Raw genomic sequence first — 18,825 nt, 5'->3', positions numbered from 1 at the left:
TTTTCTTTTGTTTTTAGTTATGGTCCTTGTCTCTCAGTACAGCTTTTTTTGTTTGTTTGTTTTTAATATTTATTTATTTGGCTGCACTGGTCTTAGTTGCAGCACGTGGGATCTTCACTGCAGTGTGCAGGATCTTTAGTTGTGGTGTGTGGGATCTTTAGTTGCAGCATGCAGGCTCTTAATTGAGGCATGCAGGATCTAGTTCCCTGACCAGGGATGGAACCCGGGCCCCCTGCACTGGGAGTGCGGAGTCTTAACCACTGGATCACCAAGGAAGTCCCTCAGTATAGCTATTTTTAATTCAATAATAGAATATAAAAAATTATATATAAAAAACCATAAGGACTCCAGTTGATGTTCTGGTCCTCTGGAAAGGACACACTTTTTCCTTGTTAGAGTAAAGGCTGATTAGTTTAATCTAATCACAGACTGAGCTGAGTCCAGCCTAGGTTGCAGTTTTGGTCAGGTTCAGTCTACCTCTGTTTTGCCAGTGCTCCTAAGGCATAGCTCTGCAGGAATTTGAACTAAGGGCCTGGTGTGTACACCAAAGCTTCCTTGCCCTCACTTTCCCCAGCTCCCAGCAGCTTATGAACTAAGCTATTGTATTCCCAGCACCATGAAACTGCTGAGAACTCTTATTTATCAGAGACTTTCTGCTTATGTTTTCAGACTCCTGTTTCATGCAGTATCAGTATTTGGAAAATGTCCTGAAGGAAAAAACTTGTGTATCTGAGGACCCTCCAGTCTCTATTTTTGTCTCTCCAGCTCTACAAGATCCCAAAAGTCCTGCTGGCCCCCTCACCTCTCCACAGTCCTCTGATAAGGCAAAGCCTGGATTTGCAACCTCTTGCTCTGTGCTCAGAATAAGCAAATGCCCTCAAGGAAAAAGTAGCTATAAAACTTCAGCTCATCTCTGCAAGTCTCCTCTCTCTAGAATCTTGCCCCTCTACTTTCTAGTTGTTTCAGCAGTTCTCTGATGACTTTAAACAAATACTTTCCATATTTCATCTAGCTTTTTGCTTTGGGACATATGCAGGTGTATCACAAGGTACTTCATTCTAACCAGAAAGAGAAATCCTATGCCTGGCTGGTAATTTTTGAAGGCAATAAATAATGAAGCTCAAGTAAGCATTTTCATATGACTCTAATTTTTACTCCAGCTACAGATCACTTTCTTTCAAAACTGAACTAAAAATATAACCTTAGTTAGTGAATTCTTTCCTTTCGAAGTTATTATTCAAGTCCAAATTCTGTTACTTACAAACCTTATGCATCCCAAGAGTCCTTTCTGTAAAGCTGTATTTTAGGAGAATGGTAAAAACAGACATCTTTGCAAGTAAGATACTTTTGGTGGTGGAGAAGGGTAAAAGGAAAAGTAGAAAACACTAATAAACCTACCTTGGATGATGTGGTGTACATGGTGAATCTTGAATACCATTTGCTTGCTTTCTCTGCAACTCCTTTTCCAGCAGTGAACATACTGTTTCTTAGAACATCTAGTTTAGGTACTAGTAGTGTATCTAAATTAAATGAAGGTGATGAATGGGTTAATGAATCTTGAGATTCTTCCCTAAATGGGCAAGTAGGTGAGAAGGCTGGAGAAGACCAGAGTCTATCCCTTGGTCTGTCTTCGTTTTTTGAGTAACTTTTAGATTTGGTAAGTCTCACTGGCCCAGGAGAATTAGGAGGCAGGCTAGATCTTCTGCATGCCTTGACCAACGTTGGACTTTTCTTAGTGGTTACTTTATCATCACAGGCCCGTTGTAAATCAATGCTTGGTGTTCGACTTGTCAAAGGACTGCTCATGTTATTCATATACATCACAATTTCTTCAGCTAAATCTCGCCTAGCAGATGGTGTTGAAACGCTTTTGCTATCATCTTCCTCCTCTTCCTCCTCCTCTTTTTGCTGCTGTTCAGTCTCAGCAACCAGAAGAGAGAGGGGATCAAATCCTGTTGCAACATCAGTTTTTTCGAAAGGTTTTACTGAAAAGCTGCTATTCAAGCGTTGACTCCTCTTAGGATTTTGTGGAGCAAGATACCCCACTTTTGATCCATCTGTTTCATTGTCTAAGTCTTCTAAGTCAAAAATAACAGGAGAATCCACTTTATCTGCCAAACAATTAGAACCATCAAAAGGTGTATCATCATCACTAGATTCCTTCTCTATACTGTCTCTTTTTGATCTTAAAGATGGCTTTCCAATATCAAGACTATTTGGTCTTGTGCTTTTTGAGATTACATTTGAAAGAATTTTTGCATCAGCTCCTAATTTTTCAACCATATCTCCAGGGTTTGCTTCCTGGTTAATTCTATTGAGCATAAGTCCCATTAGTACTCCTCCACTAAGATTTCGGTTTCTATTTCCCCAGGACATTTGCTGCTGCAAATTAGGCTCATTGTCACTTTTATGTCTTTTCCTGAAGCATCTACTTTGAATGTTTCCTGTTTCATTTGTATCCTCAAAAGATGATATTAAGAGCGGCTCAGACGTACTTTCTAAAAAATAAAGAAAAGTGTTTTTAGCCACGAAAAATGTAATATGCAAATATAAGTTGTCTTAAATATTTAAGATACTAGTAATAAAATGATAACAGCAAGCACTCATCAAGCGCCTGCTATTTCACAGATGCTATACTAGGCACTTTACTCACATTATCTACCATAATCATTCCAACATCCTTATGGGTGGAGAAAAAACTGATACTCAGAGAGATTACCTAGCCCAAAGTTACCCAGTCCTTAAGTGAGAGAACTGGGATTCAAATCAAATATGAAGGGTATGATCTGAGATATAAGGATGCACTGCTTTTTAAAACTTGTAAGTTAAGATTAATATTTACCCTTGGTATATTAAACAACAATAATAATGAATTTATGTCCATTTCACTGAATGGATTAAATAACAATGGTTATACAATTGTGGTTGTGCTAGACGACCTTAAGATTCTGAGTCTTCTGCCGATAAAAAGAAAAACAAAACCAAAAACACTAAACCAAACCAAATAAAAGGCAGCTATGTGAGCTTTATTCATAAATAAAAATTATTTTTAAAACTCCAAATCCTTATGACTATAGATGTGGCTAAATAATTTTACCTTTGCTTTACATATTGATTCAAGTTTATAACAGTCAAATGTGAATGGCCACTTTCTATTCAGAAACACTGTTCACTGCTTTTTACCAAATTACTTAGGTACCTATGCTGAAAGCAGAAATCTAGATTTTTGATCACTTTAACTGTCCTTATGTGGGAGTCTTCTAAAGCATTAGTCTAGGTATGGTATTGTCAACTACTTTTTTTTTTTTTTAATAAATTTATTTATTTATTTTTGTTTGCGTTGGGTCTTTGATGCTGCGCGTGGGCTTTCTCTAGTTGCGATGAGCGGGGGCTACTCTTCGTTGCGGTGTGCGGGCTTCTCACTGCGGTGGCTTCTCTTGTTGCGGAGCACGGGCTCTAGGCATGTGGGCTTCAGTAGTTGTGGCGCACAGGCTTAATTGATCTGCAGCATGTGGCATCTTCCCCGACCAGGGCTTGAACAGATGTCCCCTGCATTGGCAGGTGGATTCTTAACCAGTGCATCATCAGGAAAGTCCTTCAACTACTCTTTTTACATGCTTTAGCCAACAGAATTAGCTCTCTATAACGAGGCAATTCCTAAAAATGTGCCTTTTTTCCTATCATGTGATGTATTTGGGTAACAAGATAGTAGATAAAAGGGACTACTAGAGACCATAAAAGCCTACAAACTAATACCGTTTAATAAGCATACAGCATTAACAAGGAAAACAGTATAGCAGAGAGGTAAAGTGTCTTCTTTTTTTCTGTATCAGCTTATGATTAAGTATATAAGAAACCAAGAACATACTTTCTTCTGATATTCTGGGAAACCTGCTTAACAGGTTATATATTATCAAAGACCTGGAGCAATCTTATAATCCAAAGATGTAACTCTAGGACTGCATTTAAATAGATGTGTTCCTTTGCAAAGTAAGAACTATGCAATGGCCTACAGACAAATAAAGTTGGTTACCAAATTATAGCAGGGGTTGGCAAACTACACTGCTGAGCCAAATCCAGCCTGTGGACTGTTTATGTACAGTCTCAAATGGTTTTAACATTTTAAAAGAGTTGTAAAAATCACACACACAAAGAACAAGCAATAGAGACTGTATGTGGCCTGTAAGGCCTAAAATGTTTACTACCTGGCCATTTACAGAATAGTTTGTCTGACTCTAAGTTTATACACCTGCTAAATTCCACCAGACTAGGCTGGATGCTGCGCACCTCTAACAGAGAGGCTGCAAACTATTTAACTTCCTTGGGCCTGGTGGCTCTGTGACATAATTCTGGCAAGTGATAGTAAAGTTGTAGTTTTTGAGGGTTTCTGGGAAAACGTCTGCTTTCCTGGTAAAGGAGATAGATGTGGCTGGCACTCCCCTTGCCCATTCTTTCTGCCTTGCACAGATAGGTGGTGCCTGAAGTTGCCAGCGGCTGTATTATAATCATGCTTAGGTTCAGAGATCTGATGTAAAGCCCCTGAACCAACATCTTGGGCCACTGTTTACCTTTGAATTTCGTGAGAAAAGAAGCCCTCAACGTGTTTAAGCCACTGTTAAGTCATATTTTCTGAACCTTAAAACTGAAAGAATTCTGAGCTGATTTACTAGCCCTTTTTTAGATCTTTGAACATGCTATAATCCCTTCCTACTATACAGCCTTTACATATTGCTTCCCGCTGCTTGGAATGCTCCCTTTCAATTTTTCCTTTGGAACCCCTATCCTCATTTGTTTTCTACTCACCCTTCGATCTAAGCTCAGAAACCATATTATCAAGGAAGCCTTTCCTGACCAATGTCCCTCTAAACCCAGGACAGGTTACATATTCTCATGGCAACTTACAGCCCTTCTTTTTTTTTTTTTTTTCCTTTCTAATTTATTTATTTTATTTATTTATTTTTGGCTGCATTGGGTCTTCGTTGCTGTGCGTGGGCTTTCTCTAGTTGTGGCGAGTGGGGGCTACTCTTCACTGCGGTGTGCGGGCTTCTCATTGCAGTGGCTTCTCTTGTTGCGGAGCATGGGCTCTAGGCGCACAGGCTTCAGTAGTTGTGGCACGTGGGCTCAGTTGTTGTGGTTTCCGGGCTCTACAGAGCAGGCACAGTAGTTGTGGCGCACGGGCTTAGCTGGTCTGCGGCATGTGGGATCTTCCCGGACCAGGGCTCGAACCCGTGTCCCCTGCATTGGCAGGCGGATTCTTAACCACTGCACCACCAGGGAAGCAAGCCCTTACAGCCCTTCTTGCCAGTATTTAATATCAGGGTGTTTTTACATTTACTTGATTATTTGATTAATGTTTTCCCAGCCCTCCCATGTACTTCTCTATGGAGGCAGGGACCATGTTTATTTTTGTTCTTTACCATATCCTCAGTAGCACCTGGCATATGGTAGCAGGTATAGTAGGAGCTCAAAAAATAATCGCTGAATGAATATTGTCTGCTGGGAAACAACTGCAGTCAAGAGACCAACCCAGAATATAACACAGTATAATATATTATAATATGACATGTTACAGCTAAATGTGGTAGCTAAAGGTAAAAAGTTAAAGCACACTAAAAGCAGAATTAGGCTTAAAAAAACATTTCAGAGTATGTTTTCATACTTCAGAGCATGTTTCATTTCAGAGTAAATTGTCTGGTGATTGAATTCTCAGTAATTCAATATATATTTATCAAAATGTTAAAATTCCCAAGATAACCATGAAGTAACCATAGGATGATGATTTTATTTCAATTACCAACCAAACATTAAAACATTTCTTTGGTTATTCCACTCCCACATCTTTTAGAAGCTGTCATTTATTTACATAATGATATAAATAAAATATACATATACTGTACTGCAAAACATGAAGAAACTTGAAAGGTGTTTTGAATCCTAGCAAGTACTAGTATGTAAGAAAAAAGTTACAGACAAGTAAGTATTCCTATAAATCCCACATATAGTCTTTGGTAGTAGTGATAAACCCAGAGTACTTAACAGATGGGAAAGTTTTCAAGTCAAAAATCTTAAGGATAAACTAACAACTCTAGTTCATACCTAGGAAACCTATTATATGCTTTAAAAAATTGGCTTGTTAAGCACAGAGGGCAATCAAAAGCCAGATGCTGAGTCAGATGCTTATTACTATGACAAAATGTCAGAATCAAAGGATGGTTTACAATCATATGAAAACAGAAAGTTCATAAAAGCAGATCTTAAGCAAACAGCAAGCATGAATAGACAGTAACGAAAGAACAAGAAAGCAAAGACTACCAAAGGCCAGTTATTAAGAGTTATAATTAGACAATGATTAGGAAGGACTAAATGATTGTGAAGCAATTACATTATACCAATGAAAAAATTTTAATGTTTAAGTTATAACAATTATCTAACAAGGAAATGCGAAAGACAGTTATAGATCATTTAACTTTTTTTTTGATAGCTAGAACAGGGGTCGGCAAACTTTTTCTGTCATGGGCCAGAAAGTAAATATTTTAGGCTCTGCAGGCCATACAGCCTCTGTGGCAACTCCACAGCTCTGCCAACGTAGTGCCAAAGCAGCCATAGACAATATGTAAGTGAATGAGCTGGGTGTGTGACAATCAACCTTTGTTTATGAACACTGAACTTTCATATAACTTTCAGGTGTCACAAGATATTTTTCTTCTTTTGATTTTTTACCATTTAAAAATGTAAAAAAACATTCTTAGCTTGTGGGCCTGTACAAAAACCAGGCTGCAGGCCTGGTTTGGCCCATGGGCCACAGTTTGCCTACCCCTGAGTTAGAGGCATATCTAACTATGCTGCAGAAAAACAAACATCATTGCAGCAGCAGGGCCCTTTATAGAGAGATTTCAGCCCTGACAGCACAAGTCTTTCAATGTTTGTTTAGATTATAATGATGCAGAACTGAGCTAATACAAAAATAAAATAATGTAATTATGAAATCAGACTATTAACACTAGAAACTCTGAATCTTATGTCTGTTTAGTGCCCCCCAAAACAGTCTGATGAAAAACTTTTGAGTCCAGGTATTATCCCAGATCCTAAAATGACTTTTCCATTAACTAGCTGAGAACTTATGCGACCTGCCAATAGTCCCACTATGCCTGAATTTTCTCATCTTTGAAAGAGTGCTAATACCCCCTCTCACTAATATAAGCACTGCTGTAATAATAAATGAAAAATAGTATATAAAAAGTGCTTTGAAAAGAAAAAATATTAGGTATTGCTATTTAAACTACCTGAAGGACTATCCTTTCGCCTCTGAAAAAACAGGAACAATACGAAGACTAAGGAACTCTATGCTTCATTTAAAAATTGGCGAGGTGTCTGGTACCCTCAGATTGATCATCTCACTTGCTCCCCACTTCCCCCTTCCCAAAACTCACCACAGTCCAAACTCAAAAGGTAGCTTGTAGGTATGTCCCTTTACTTTGTTACAATAAAAGCTTGAAAAAACTATATTATAAAATACAGAATTTAAGCTTCTAAACTATACCATGAGAGGCTGCACAAGTATACCAAAAAACCAAAACCAAAACCAAAACAAAACAAAAAAACGAAAAATGAAAAAATCCCTGGAGAATTAAGACTTAAAAAAATATATTCACTAGAAATACAGATACAAGTTATTCTGCACATACAGACATATACTATTCAACTTACCTGTGCTTTCTCCTGACGTTTTATCAGCACTGTTATTTGTAGCACTGAGGCGAACTATACTGGAAGAACTTTGATAATTGAGCTTAGGAAGACAATCAGCACTTCCCTTTGCACTCTCGCTCTCTGACACTGTAAAGATTAAAATGCAACTGTTAAGATGAAATCTATATACATCAGAGGAGCCATAAAGAGAAGTAGCTTTTAGTTCTAAATACTTCTATTGGAAAATACGTGATGAGAAAATATTGAACACCTCTATATCTATATTTGTCAATCACAAATAAGTGATACCATTCATTCAAGTCCTCAAGGTGTGTATCAAACAACTAAGTACTGGTCACACATGAGGTCTATGCATACATTTTATATTTCTTCTTTGGTTGTGAAACACTGCTTTTGATGGGGGGAGGTAAGCAGGAAAAATATAAGTCACAGACCATTAATAAAAAGCATTAAATAAAAATATTGTTAAGCACCAGAAAAGAGCCACTGTTTGAAGAAATATATATTTCTGCTACAAGAATAGTATTTGATTGGAGGGTGTTTTGCCACTGAGACTACAAACTTCACACATGAAGTACTTGTACATTGGAATATTAGGTGGTGTAGAGGGCTTATAATGGGAGGAAATAGGAGTAAGAATGGGAAAATGAAACATAAAATTAGTACTTTTACACTTAAAGTCACTCAACTTTTCTATTAATGTAAGCTCACAGTTTTATACAATATCAACTTAGTACCTACAGGAACTAGAATCACTCCCTTTCTTATCTTTTTCTTCTTGAATGTCCTCAGTAGATGTATCCCCTCTTCTAACTTCATCCTTAGATAGTGAATTATATCCAAGGTCAGACTGGCCACCTGGAAAAAGAAAAAGACAAAAAACCCTATGCTGTTTATCATAAACTTCTTTAGTAAGAAGAACTGGAATTAGAAGCAACACATTGGTGTTTAGATTTACTCATAGAAATTTTTCTGGATAACTTCCAGTTGAAAGCATTATTTTGTTAGCTCCTCCCCATCTCTATTAACATAAGAAAGGGATGATCACAAAATAATTTATTTTTAGTTTCACAATGTAGTCAACAGTAATTATGTATGTTCACACTACTATCTGGGCTCCAAAAGACACAGACAAACCACACATTCTTTATACAAGTCCATGACCTTTCTAGGTGAAGGTCTGAGATCCAACTAAGCAACGGAGAAGAAAAATCTGCAGGGCACTCCTAACAAAACACTCACACACAGATCACTGGAGCCAAATGTCTAAATCATCTGACCAAAAAAATGGGTTTATTTAAATTTATTGATAGGTAGTTATTCTGAAAATTCAACTGAATAATTACTGAATTGCACATGAGTACAAATACATGGGAATGAGAAAAAAATCTAGTATTAAAGTTATTAAGAAAAGCAACCTTTGCATCAATATAAGAAAACTTCTAATACACTGTTCTGTTAAAGAGGCTCTCTGTAATTTTCAGCAAATTGTTTTCACTAGATTAGCATCAAAACATAAGGTTTTGAATTCTAGTACTTTACCTTAGGAGACATGATTTTAAGTAAACCACTTAACCTTTTTGTTTGAATCTCAAGTTCCCAGATTTATAATATAAAAGGTTGTTATGATTATATGAGTATATGACTGCATAAAAAATGGTTTTATAAACTTGCAAAGAACTATCTAAAGAAATTGTATTAAGTATCATTAGGTATTTACTTTAATATTTTTGTTATAATTTTGAGTTTGGTATTTTTTCTAATCAGTTTCATCTCTATTTCCAAAGAAACTATAAATCACAAAATGTGAAGATAATCTTGATAAAATTCATGCTTTTATTATAAGGTTCTGCACTGCTTTAAGATGGCCTTTTTAAAGGCCACAGTCAAAAACAAAAGATGGATTTCTTCATTTTTAAGAGATAATGCCTAAGGATGACTACTACAACTCTGTGATTAAATTCACAACTGCATGAACAAGAAACAAAACCAGCCAAGGACGAACAACATATCAACACACATAGCTTATATTTATTACTCTTAAAAGTATGCATAAAAGGAGATAGACCAACATAATGTTAAAATTTGCAGAGATAGAAGCCTCCATATTTTATTATTAATGCTTGGATTTTTAAATTTAAAGTTTCTGTCCATTAATAGGTAGCTCTTATACTGTATTCAAAAGTCATGTCTAATTTTTATAATGTAATAATGAAATGGACAGAATTATTCAAATAATTTAGGTGTGTCAGTTTTAATAATACTTAGAGAAAGCTTATGTACAAATCTTATATTTTAATGAAATTAAGTCATCTTCAGTGCTAGAATGTTATAAGTTTTATATATATTTATAATTTTTCATTATAGCTTTTAATTTTAATACAGTTTAAGACTCGCAAGAAGTTGCAAAAATAATACAGTACATAGAGTTCCTGTGTACCCTTTATCCAGCTTCCCTGAATGATAATATCTTACATGAAACATGGGACACTGTTAAATCTTGGAAATTGATGTTGATATGGTACTATTAACTCAGATCAGGGATCTAAGTTTCTTTTTTTAAAATCCTAACAACATTAAAAAAACTATAATAACATGTTCATAATACAAAGAAGAACTTATCCTAAGAAAATGAAATGATAAAGAGACCTGTGTACTATCCAGAGTTAAATGGATTATCATGGACTAAACACTCGAATACTTTCTTAAACTTTCATTTCTATTCAAATAGAGAATGAATAAAATTGCATAGTTATTAAATACAATGTCATATGCCTACCATATAAAATTAAAATGTGATAGTTACATATATCACTGAAAATTAAAATCTAAAAAAGACAGGCTAGCAAACCTAGTTTTTAAAATGTATTGTAATAAATGTATACATAAGCACACACAAACCTGTACTAGATCTATCATCAGAAGCATACACTTTGATTAAACCCGTATTAAAAGGTGCCTGCTCCACAGTGTGTGTCCCATGACCACTATCCATGCTGCCATGACTAACAGCATCCAGGTCACTGCCATCTGCTTAAGAACACAATTTGACAGCATTTTACTACTCACGGAGATACCAAAAATACATATTAGTTTGCTGCTCAAGTTAATAATCTACTGATACTGAACATGACAAGCGTAACATAATTAGCAAAATACAACTATAACAAAGAATCCTATTGTGAATTATTAACGAATACTAAAACAAGACCACCAAAGGTTGAAAATTTAACAGTTACAAGAAAATAAGTAAAATTTGGTGTTTTTTTAAATGGGAAGAACACTCTAATATTAGAATTTGCTTAATGGCAATAAAAACTAGAAAACATTCAATATTTTGAAACTAATTAAAATTTCTAAAAAGTGGAAATTGTAACTAGTCAATTAATTTTAAAGAAAAAGAACAACATATACATCCCTTAAAAACCTCTGATTACCTGAGAGAGTTGTTTGCGATAAATGTGCGTGTTTCTTTAAAGCTCTTTTGAACTGTGCTACTCCTAAAACAACGTTTCTCACTTTTGTCCAAAGAAAATAGCCACTACGACTCCTTGAAGGCCAGGTACTTTCCAAAACAGCCTATTCATTTGACAAAATAAAATAATTAGTAAAATAATTTTTATAAATGAACACCCACTGGCTTTAGAGTTAATTTAAAGAATAAGTAGATTGTATAATCCAAAATATCAATAGAACAACAAAAATCTTACTTCCAATTTACAAAATATATTTTAGATACTCTAAAATAAATACCAAATACCCCTGCATCATTTATTTCTGCCATTAAACTAAGGTTGTAAAATCACAAAAGTTAGACTGTTTCTCCATTAAGTCAAAATAATTACCTTATTATAATAACCATAAGTTATGGCATTGGGGTCAATACCAGCTTTCTGCATTTCAAACAGCACTCGAACTGCAAGCACTGGCTGATCATACTGTCCACAGAGCTGCATAAGAATGCGGTAGCACACCTGGAACACAGTAATTTCGAAAGTGTACAGAATCAAAATATCTATGTACATAAATCTGGAATAAAATAATGCATTTTAAAGGATAATTGTTACCTCATCAGGTGGATCCATCTTCTTTGACTGCATTTTTTTAAGCACATCATAGGCTGTTTTCAGAGCCCTGACTTTTGAATGACATACTTTCACATAAGCTGGGAGACAAATAAACCACAGCCCGTAACAGTGACGCAGTAGACACCTAGACCACATCTGAGGAATGGAAGAGTACCTCTTGGCAATTTTATGGGCTGATTTAATTTCCTAGAAAAAATGCAAGGACCTTATTAATAAATTTGCACACTTAAGCATCCTTATCCTTAACTGAAGGCTGAACAAGTACAACTCACATGCTTTTACAATGTTTCCCTAACAAAATCTGTCTATAATTAATATATATTCAAGTCTCTGCTTTAATCTATATTATACAATATGTAAAATAATGTTCTAGGACAAGAGAACTGGTTAATTTTTTGAAGTCAGATTACTCTAAATTTTCTTCAGAATGCTTCAGGGAGCATAAATGATCTACTAATAGTTATATATGGGGTAGTAAAGTATATTAAGGGAGGAAGAGTGTCAAATTTATTTTTGTTCTAATACTTGATTACATGAAGAATACAAAATCATCGAAGCACCTGTTTTGTTCTTCTGAACATGGGAGAAGGGCTACTAGGACTACTTGATTTTGAAGGCAATTTGCTCTTTCGTGTTTGTAGAAATCCTTCAGGTCTCTCAAATAAATTGTTCCTAAGAACTGGAAATCCATTATAGCTGTTTTTGAAAAGAAAAAAAAAAAATCTCAAGCACACATAGATGATCATACTGGTTACAAGCTAAAAAAAAATTATGACCAATAACTTAACTTATTTTAACTTATTAACTTATTTTAACTATCTTTCTCCATCAGACTATGATATATATAATCAACAAATATTCATGCTAATGTTGCTTTTCTTACTATAATAATAAAAACGTAATAGCCAAATACAGATTCAAGTATATATTTTAGAGGGAAAAAAGTGAAATACATTTAAATTTTGCTGAACTTGACACCAAACTACAAAGTAACTCAAAAAAACTTTGTAAGTTAGTATTCATGTAAATAAATAGCAAACATATCAGATAGTACGGGTAAAAGGCCCACCAAATCATACTCTTTCACACAGGACAGTTATTAATATCATTGTTTGGATTAACATATTACTGTAGAACCTTCCTCTTAAGAAAATGCAAATAACATAAGTCAACCAGGACAACCTATTACATTATCATGAATGGATTTATCTGGTTAGGTAAGCTGATTCAGGGCCTCATTTATGAGAAAGAAAATTGAAGAGGTTGGAGAAGAGGAACAAAGATTAGAACAGGCAACTCTATGAGGAGGTGGGCCTAATTTGGGTGCTAGAGCAGAGTGTTTGGGGCATTTAAAAGGTAGCAGCAGCTGGGAAAACGACATGCTAAAACGACAGAAGAAGCCCCTGAGGAGAAACTTACCCTACTTTAGAATATTCTTAAAGGCATATAAATAGTTTTAATTAACTAAGAAGAAAACTAACTATAATAAAAGATAAACTATACCTATTATACATTATTATAGGAAAATCCAGTAGAATAAGAAAATATTAGTAATGACTGAATGTTAAGTAGGAATAAAATAGCAATGAAGCTCAGGAAAACTATGTCCCCTAAGAAAATTCACTCTATGTACATGGTGTGATAATAAGACCATTCTGTGTATCTTATGGAAACTTACTGTCTTATCATTTTATACAGACAATGTAAGTATATGAGTTACCTCCTGCTAACAGGATCCACTGTGCCCATTAAAGACACTTAAGGTTTTTTCCAATGATGGGTATGATTACACCAAAATTATATTAGTAGTCTCAAGGAAAAAAAAAATGACTTAGATTCTTTAAAAAATGGGAACTTTTTAAGCTAAGTAATTTTCCTATTAAAGGACTAAATCTAAAGGTAAATTTTAAATTAAAAAGTTAAAACCAAACCACAAAAAGAAAAACAAACTATATTAGTGAAATATACCAAAAGAAGTCTTAGAAGTATATAATGTACGAAAGAGATAAAAGAAATGAGATCTTGTTTAGAAAGAAAAAGAAGAAAGAGAAATTATGAGAAATATTTTAAATGTCTTTGAGAAAAGGCAGACTTCTAAAAATTGATATAAGCAATATCATCAATATATAAAAATTAAGGGTAGGAATCAGGTGGCTTATGAATTAATCAACATTCACAAACATCTGTTACACCACTTTTTCATCTGTAAAAAGAAGAATTCAATCCAAGTTATAAATGAGGATGTCCTGAAAAATCCCTTTTCAATGAAAATAACAAACTGTGACTTAATGAATAATAGATGTGAAATGGTTTTAGAATCTTTAAATAAGAAATTATTATTGAAGAATTTAAAAAATCTAAAAGGAAATGCCATTTTAATGGTATACTAGAAACTACCTCTAGTTGTAACAAATGTTATATATAATATATATCTGTGTGTATATATATAAATACATATCTAGATATACAGATGTATAATAAATCTACCTCTATCATAACCCTATCACTGCGCTCAGAGTTTTTCTCTTTCCCACTAGACTTGAAAACGAGACCAGTGGATCATTCAAGTCTATACCAAGCACTTAGCACAGTACCTGACCAAATTTCCTAAATTAACAATGACCAATACCAATAGTTCTGAATTTCCTTGACTTTATAAAACTCATGGAAAAATTAAAAGCCTAAAAAAATCATATCATCCAAATCAAGGCCACAAATATCGACTCTAAATTAGATTTAATCCTTTTTTAAAAAATTGAAGTATAGTTGATAATCCTTTTGTAAACCAAGGTTACATTAACCAGCCTGTGTTGGGGGAGGGGATGAAAGTGAGGAAACCAGCCTTAGGGAGAAACAAAAATAAAAATTCTGTAATAAAAGTGCTGCATTTTGGTGGGGTGGGCCCTAACTTCTTAATCAACATTTATGAGAACATATACTTATGCAGATATAGAGAGCTTCTTAAGTCTATAGAATGTAAAATTATATATTTTTTCTTTTTATACCTCAAAACTTAGTAATGGATGTGGGATAAGCTTGCTTACCACCTAAAAATTAGGGATCTGTAAAGTTTGGATTTTTGAAAATACCACAGTCCTTAGAAAGCTACGTCACAGATGATGGATTGCTTCTCTCTTTCAATCTCAAACATTCTGCCTCTTGAATACCTGTACTGTAAAGGGGGTTCTTCACCATTGGGTAGATGGGGGATCTCAGGTGGTGTTACAAAAACAGTGTGTTCACTTTTGAAAGATTCATCCAGTTCTATAAGTCGCACTTCACCACTCTTGTCCATATCCACCTGAAGGAGTTTAAAAAACATACATTAAAAAAATACATTCGCCAGACAAGTGTTTGTTTATAGGGGAATGGTTAAATAAACCATTTACACAACTGGATACTAAGGAACTATTTTTTTTAAAAAAAAGAATGAGCAAGTTCTCTACGTAGCACTATATAAAGCTCTCCAGGATAATTAAGTGAAAATAATAAGATGCAGGACATTGTATATAGTATACTATCTTTTAAGTAAGAAAGAGGGAAAAATTTTTTAAATTAAAAAAAAAAAGAAAGAGGGAAAAATAAGAACACATATTCATTTTTTGCTTGTAGTCACAAAAAGGAATACTTAAAAAAAAAAAAAAAGGGAATTCCCTGGCGGTCCAGTGGTTAGAACGCTGCGCTTCCACTGCAGGGGGCGCAGGTTCGATCCCTGGTCGGGAACTAAGATCCTGCATGCCACACAGCAGCGTGGCCAAAAATAGGAAAAAAAAAAAAAAGTAATTATCTATTTGGCTAAGAGGAGATGAAGGGAGTGAACAAGAATGGGACGGGACCAGATTTCCCAATATATACCTTTTAATGTTATTTTTGCATTTTGAATAATGAAAATTTATTCAAGAAATACTATTTTTAAAAATATTATTATATTAACATATAATAATATTAAAACGTACGTGTGTGTGTGTGTTGAGAATACTGGGTTCTGTCTTTGATTTCTACTAAATATAACGAATTTCCCTAAGTTCTTCCAGCATTTGTAGAAGCACATTTGAATTAAATTCTAGTCACATCAATATTTAAAGCATTTTAGTAGTACTATTTCCCCTAGATACTCTATGGTAAGGTGATAGTCATAAAAAATAAAAACTTCATAGAATCTAAACTTCCCAAAAGGCACTCATAAACTAAAGAGCACAACACTGACATTAATTTAAACCAGATGTCAAACACATGACAAAATATAACCCACAGAACTTTTCCAGGTTAGACAGAATTAATGTCACATACCAGCCAGGAATAAATGGGAAAACAAGAATTATTAACAAGTTAAATCTTAAGATAAGGATTTAGGGCAGAGTATACCAAAAAAGGACAGGGACAGCTTTAAAGTTTTTCTAACTTTTAGGAAGAGTTGATACATTCAGAGTCTTCTTTTATAAATTGTTGTTTACAATTTCACAGCATTACATGCTGTAATCTCTAGTATTAAAGAATGTTTTTAATGGTGTATCCAGACATTTTAGACAACAATTAAGGCGTGTTTCAGAATTATAATTAATGACAGGAGAAAATGTTCACAAAATAATGATAAATGAAAAAATCAGACTACTAAATAATATAAATGTGTGTGTGTGTATACACACACACACACAGAGTGTGCTTCTAATTTTCTTAAGAGTGTGCATATATCTGTTATATAGATATATTTCTGGGTGTGCACACTTTCTCTCATACACACAGATGCGCATACACATCTGTTATCAAAATGTTACCTATGGGTGATGGTATTACTGGCAATTAATTTTCTTTATATTGTTATTTGCTTTCCAATTAAAAATAATGAATATTATTTTTATTTGCTTTTTAAAAATTACAAAAGTAATAAATGCTCAGAATAAAAATTTAAACAAGGCAGACTATATTGCTTTTAGAATAAGCACTTATTTCAATTCTGTTGAAGGATATTTGAAAGTTAATCAGTATAAAAGAAGGTGCCTTTCTTTTTAGCCTGTCAAAAAGACTTTAATATGGTAAAACTAGCAATGATACAACAAATATAGTAAGTTGGATAATCACAAACCCTGCTGGTACTCAAAACTGGTACAGTCTTTTTTAGAAAGCAAGATGTGTTTAAATGTTATTCTTTCTTAGAATAAGTTCTAAGAAAATAACCTAACATGAAAAAAAGCTATCAGTATGAAAGATGTTTTTTTTGCAGGACTGCAATAGCAATATATTGGAAGTCATCTGCACGTCAAAAAATAGGTAAATGAATAACGGATGATACATAGATGAAATATACAATCATTCAAAATGAAAAGAGTGAAGGTTATGCAGACTCCTGGTTGAACAAGACAAATTAAACACAACAATTTACCTTCAATCCTTCCTGAAATCTCACCAAAATGAGAGTAAGGAGATTAAAAAACAATGACAATGACAAAATGAACTGGAGAGAAGACAACAGCAGAGCTGAGTTCAAAACATTTTAGAAGCTGCAAAGTAGATTGATGAGACTTGTGAAAGCTGAAAGCCACATATCTGGCACTGGTGAGGGGACAGAGGAGAACACTCAAATAGTCAGCCGTTTTGCTCTACGGAGCACCAGAAAGGTCAGGAATGAAAAGCATGATGCCCCTGAAGATGGGAGGGCAAGTGGGGTTGAATTGGGAGAATTAGTTAAATCCTGCATTTAAGAACTCCTAGATCCCTTGCCCAACCCAGTATAGTTAGGCCACTACCTCTCCGCAACATGGCATAAGACTAGGTTGGGTCTTTCTGAGTGAAGAACCAGAGGGACTTTAGACTTGAGGACGCTGGGCAGAGCTGAGGAAGATGAAGAAGGTTAATAAAAACAGGTGAAGTGAGTAAAAGCCTACATGTGACAAGTGGAAAATCTTAGTTACCTTCCTCACTCAGCTCTGAGAATACTTGCAGTCAGGCTTATGTACTCCAGGCTTGAGACTGGAGATACCTCCTGGGGAAACTACGTAGCCTAAAAGAAAAGAACTGCAGACACTGATCAAATAGGGACTCTAATGAAATAGTTGAGTTCCTTTATGATCATCAGTCTCATACCTAAGGAAGCTCCAAGCCCCACCCTCCCAGAAAGAGCTCTAATGAGTTCTCTGTGCCTCACACTTGACAACGAATACCAACCAAAGATCACACAAAAAACCAATAACTTGAAATAGAATAAAGTAAACAAATATTAAAAGGTATTTTGAAGAAGCAGAGACAATGCAAGGGGGAAAAAAACCTTCAAAACAACTAAAATGAATAAGCCTACACCCATGAAACAAGAAGATGCTATAAGCAAGGAGCACTCAGGGACTTCCCTGGTTAAGTGGTTAAGACTCCACGCTCCCAATGCAGGGGGCCTGGGTTCAATCCCTGGTCAGGGAACTAGATGCCACATGCATGCCGCAACTAAGGAGCCCGCCTGCCGCAACTAAGGAGCCCGCCTGCCACAACTAAGACCTGGTGCAACCAAATAAATAAATAAATAAAATAAAAATAAATATCTACAAAGAAAGAAAAAAAAGAAAGGAACATTCAGAGAATGAAAAGGAGCTATGGAAATTACAAACATGATAGCAGAGGTAAAATGTATACTATAATGGATGAAAGATAAAATTGAAGAAATCTCCCAGAAAGTGGAGATGAATGACAGAGAGGCAGAAAATGGGATGGGGAAAAAAAAAAAAAAGAAAATTAAGCAGATCAGGCCAGGAGGGCCAATATACAAATATGTATTTCAGAACCAGAGAACAGAGAAAGTGGAGGAAAGAAAAAGAAAGAAAAAAATGCAAGAAAATTCCCCACAATTTGAAGGCCATGAGTCCATAGATTAAAAGGGCCTACAAGTGTCCAACTCAGAGATGAAAAGAAGGCTGACACCAGGCATATCCTTGTGATTTCAGAATATCAGGGATCTTAAATGCTTCCAGACAGAAAAAGAGATTAGGCACAGAAGATCAGAAATCAAGATACTGTTAGACTAGATGTTATTCTCAACAATAAC

The 18,825-nt window shown here is 34.8% G+C and overlaps 1 protein-coding gene across 8 annotated transcripts in view; it reads right to left on the bottom strand.

The window, feature by feature from the left end:
* DENND4A (DENN domain containing 4A) overlaps nucleotides 1-18,825 on the bottom strand; it is a 130,931-nt gene that overhangs the window by 29,765 nt on the left and 82,341 nt on the right. For 4 of the 8 annotated variants that reach the window (XM_036842590.1, XM_036842587.1, XM_036842592.1 and 1 more), the window contains 9 exons: nucleotides 14,966-15,099; nucleotides 12,359-12,494; nucleotides 11,778-11,984; nucleotides 11,556-11,684; nucleotides 11,148-11,289; nucleotides 10,612-10,743; nucleotides 8,452-8,568; nucleotides 7,708-7,836; nucleotides 1,399-2,498 (listed from right to left, as the gene is read on the bottom strand). In XM_036842590.1, the coding sequence (XP_036698485.1) occupies nucleotides 1,399-2,498; nucleotides 7,708-7,836; nucleotides 8,452-8,568; nucleotides 10,612-10,743; nucleotides 11,148-11,289; nucleotides 11,556-11,684; nucleotides 11,778-11,984; nucleotides 12,359-12,494; nucleotides 14,966-15,099 (2,226 nt within the window). The remainder of the gene's footprint in view (nucleotides 1-1,398; nucleotides 2,499-7,707; nucleotides 7,837-8,451; nucleotides 8,569-10,611; nucleotides 10,744-11,147; nucleotides 11,290-11,555; nucleotides 11,685-11,777; nucleotides 11,985-12,358; nucleotides 12,495-14,965; nucleotides 15,100-18,825) is intronic. The other 4 variants (XM_036842591.1, XM_036842593.1, XM_036842594.1 and 1 more) reach the window with 2 other exon arrangements.

Source organism: Balaenoptera musculus, chromosome 2 (assembly GCF_009873245.2).
Source record: "Balaenoptera musculus isolate JJ_BM4_2016_0621 chromosome 2, mBalMus1.pri.v3, whole genome shotgun sequence".
NCBI lineage: Eukaryota > Metazoa > Chordata > Mammalia > Artiodactyla > Balaenopteridae > Balaenoptera > Balaenoptera musculus.
The sequence above is the reverse complement of the archived record's forward strand: the minus strand, read 5'-3'. Positions and strand labels throughout refer to the sequence as shown.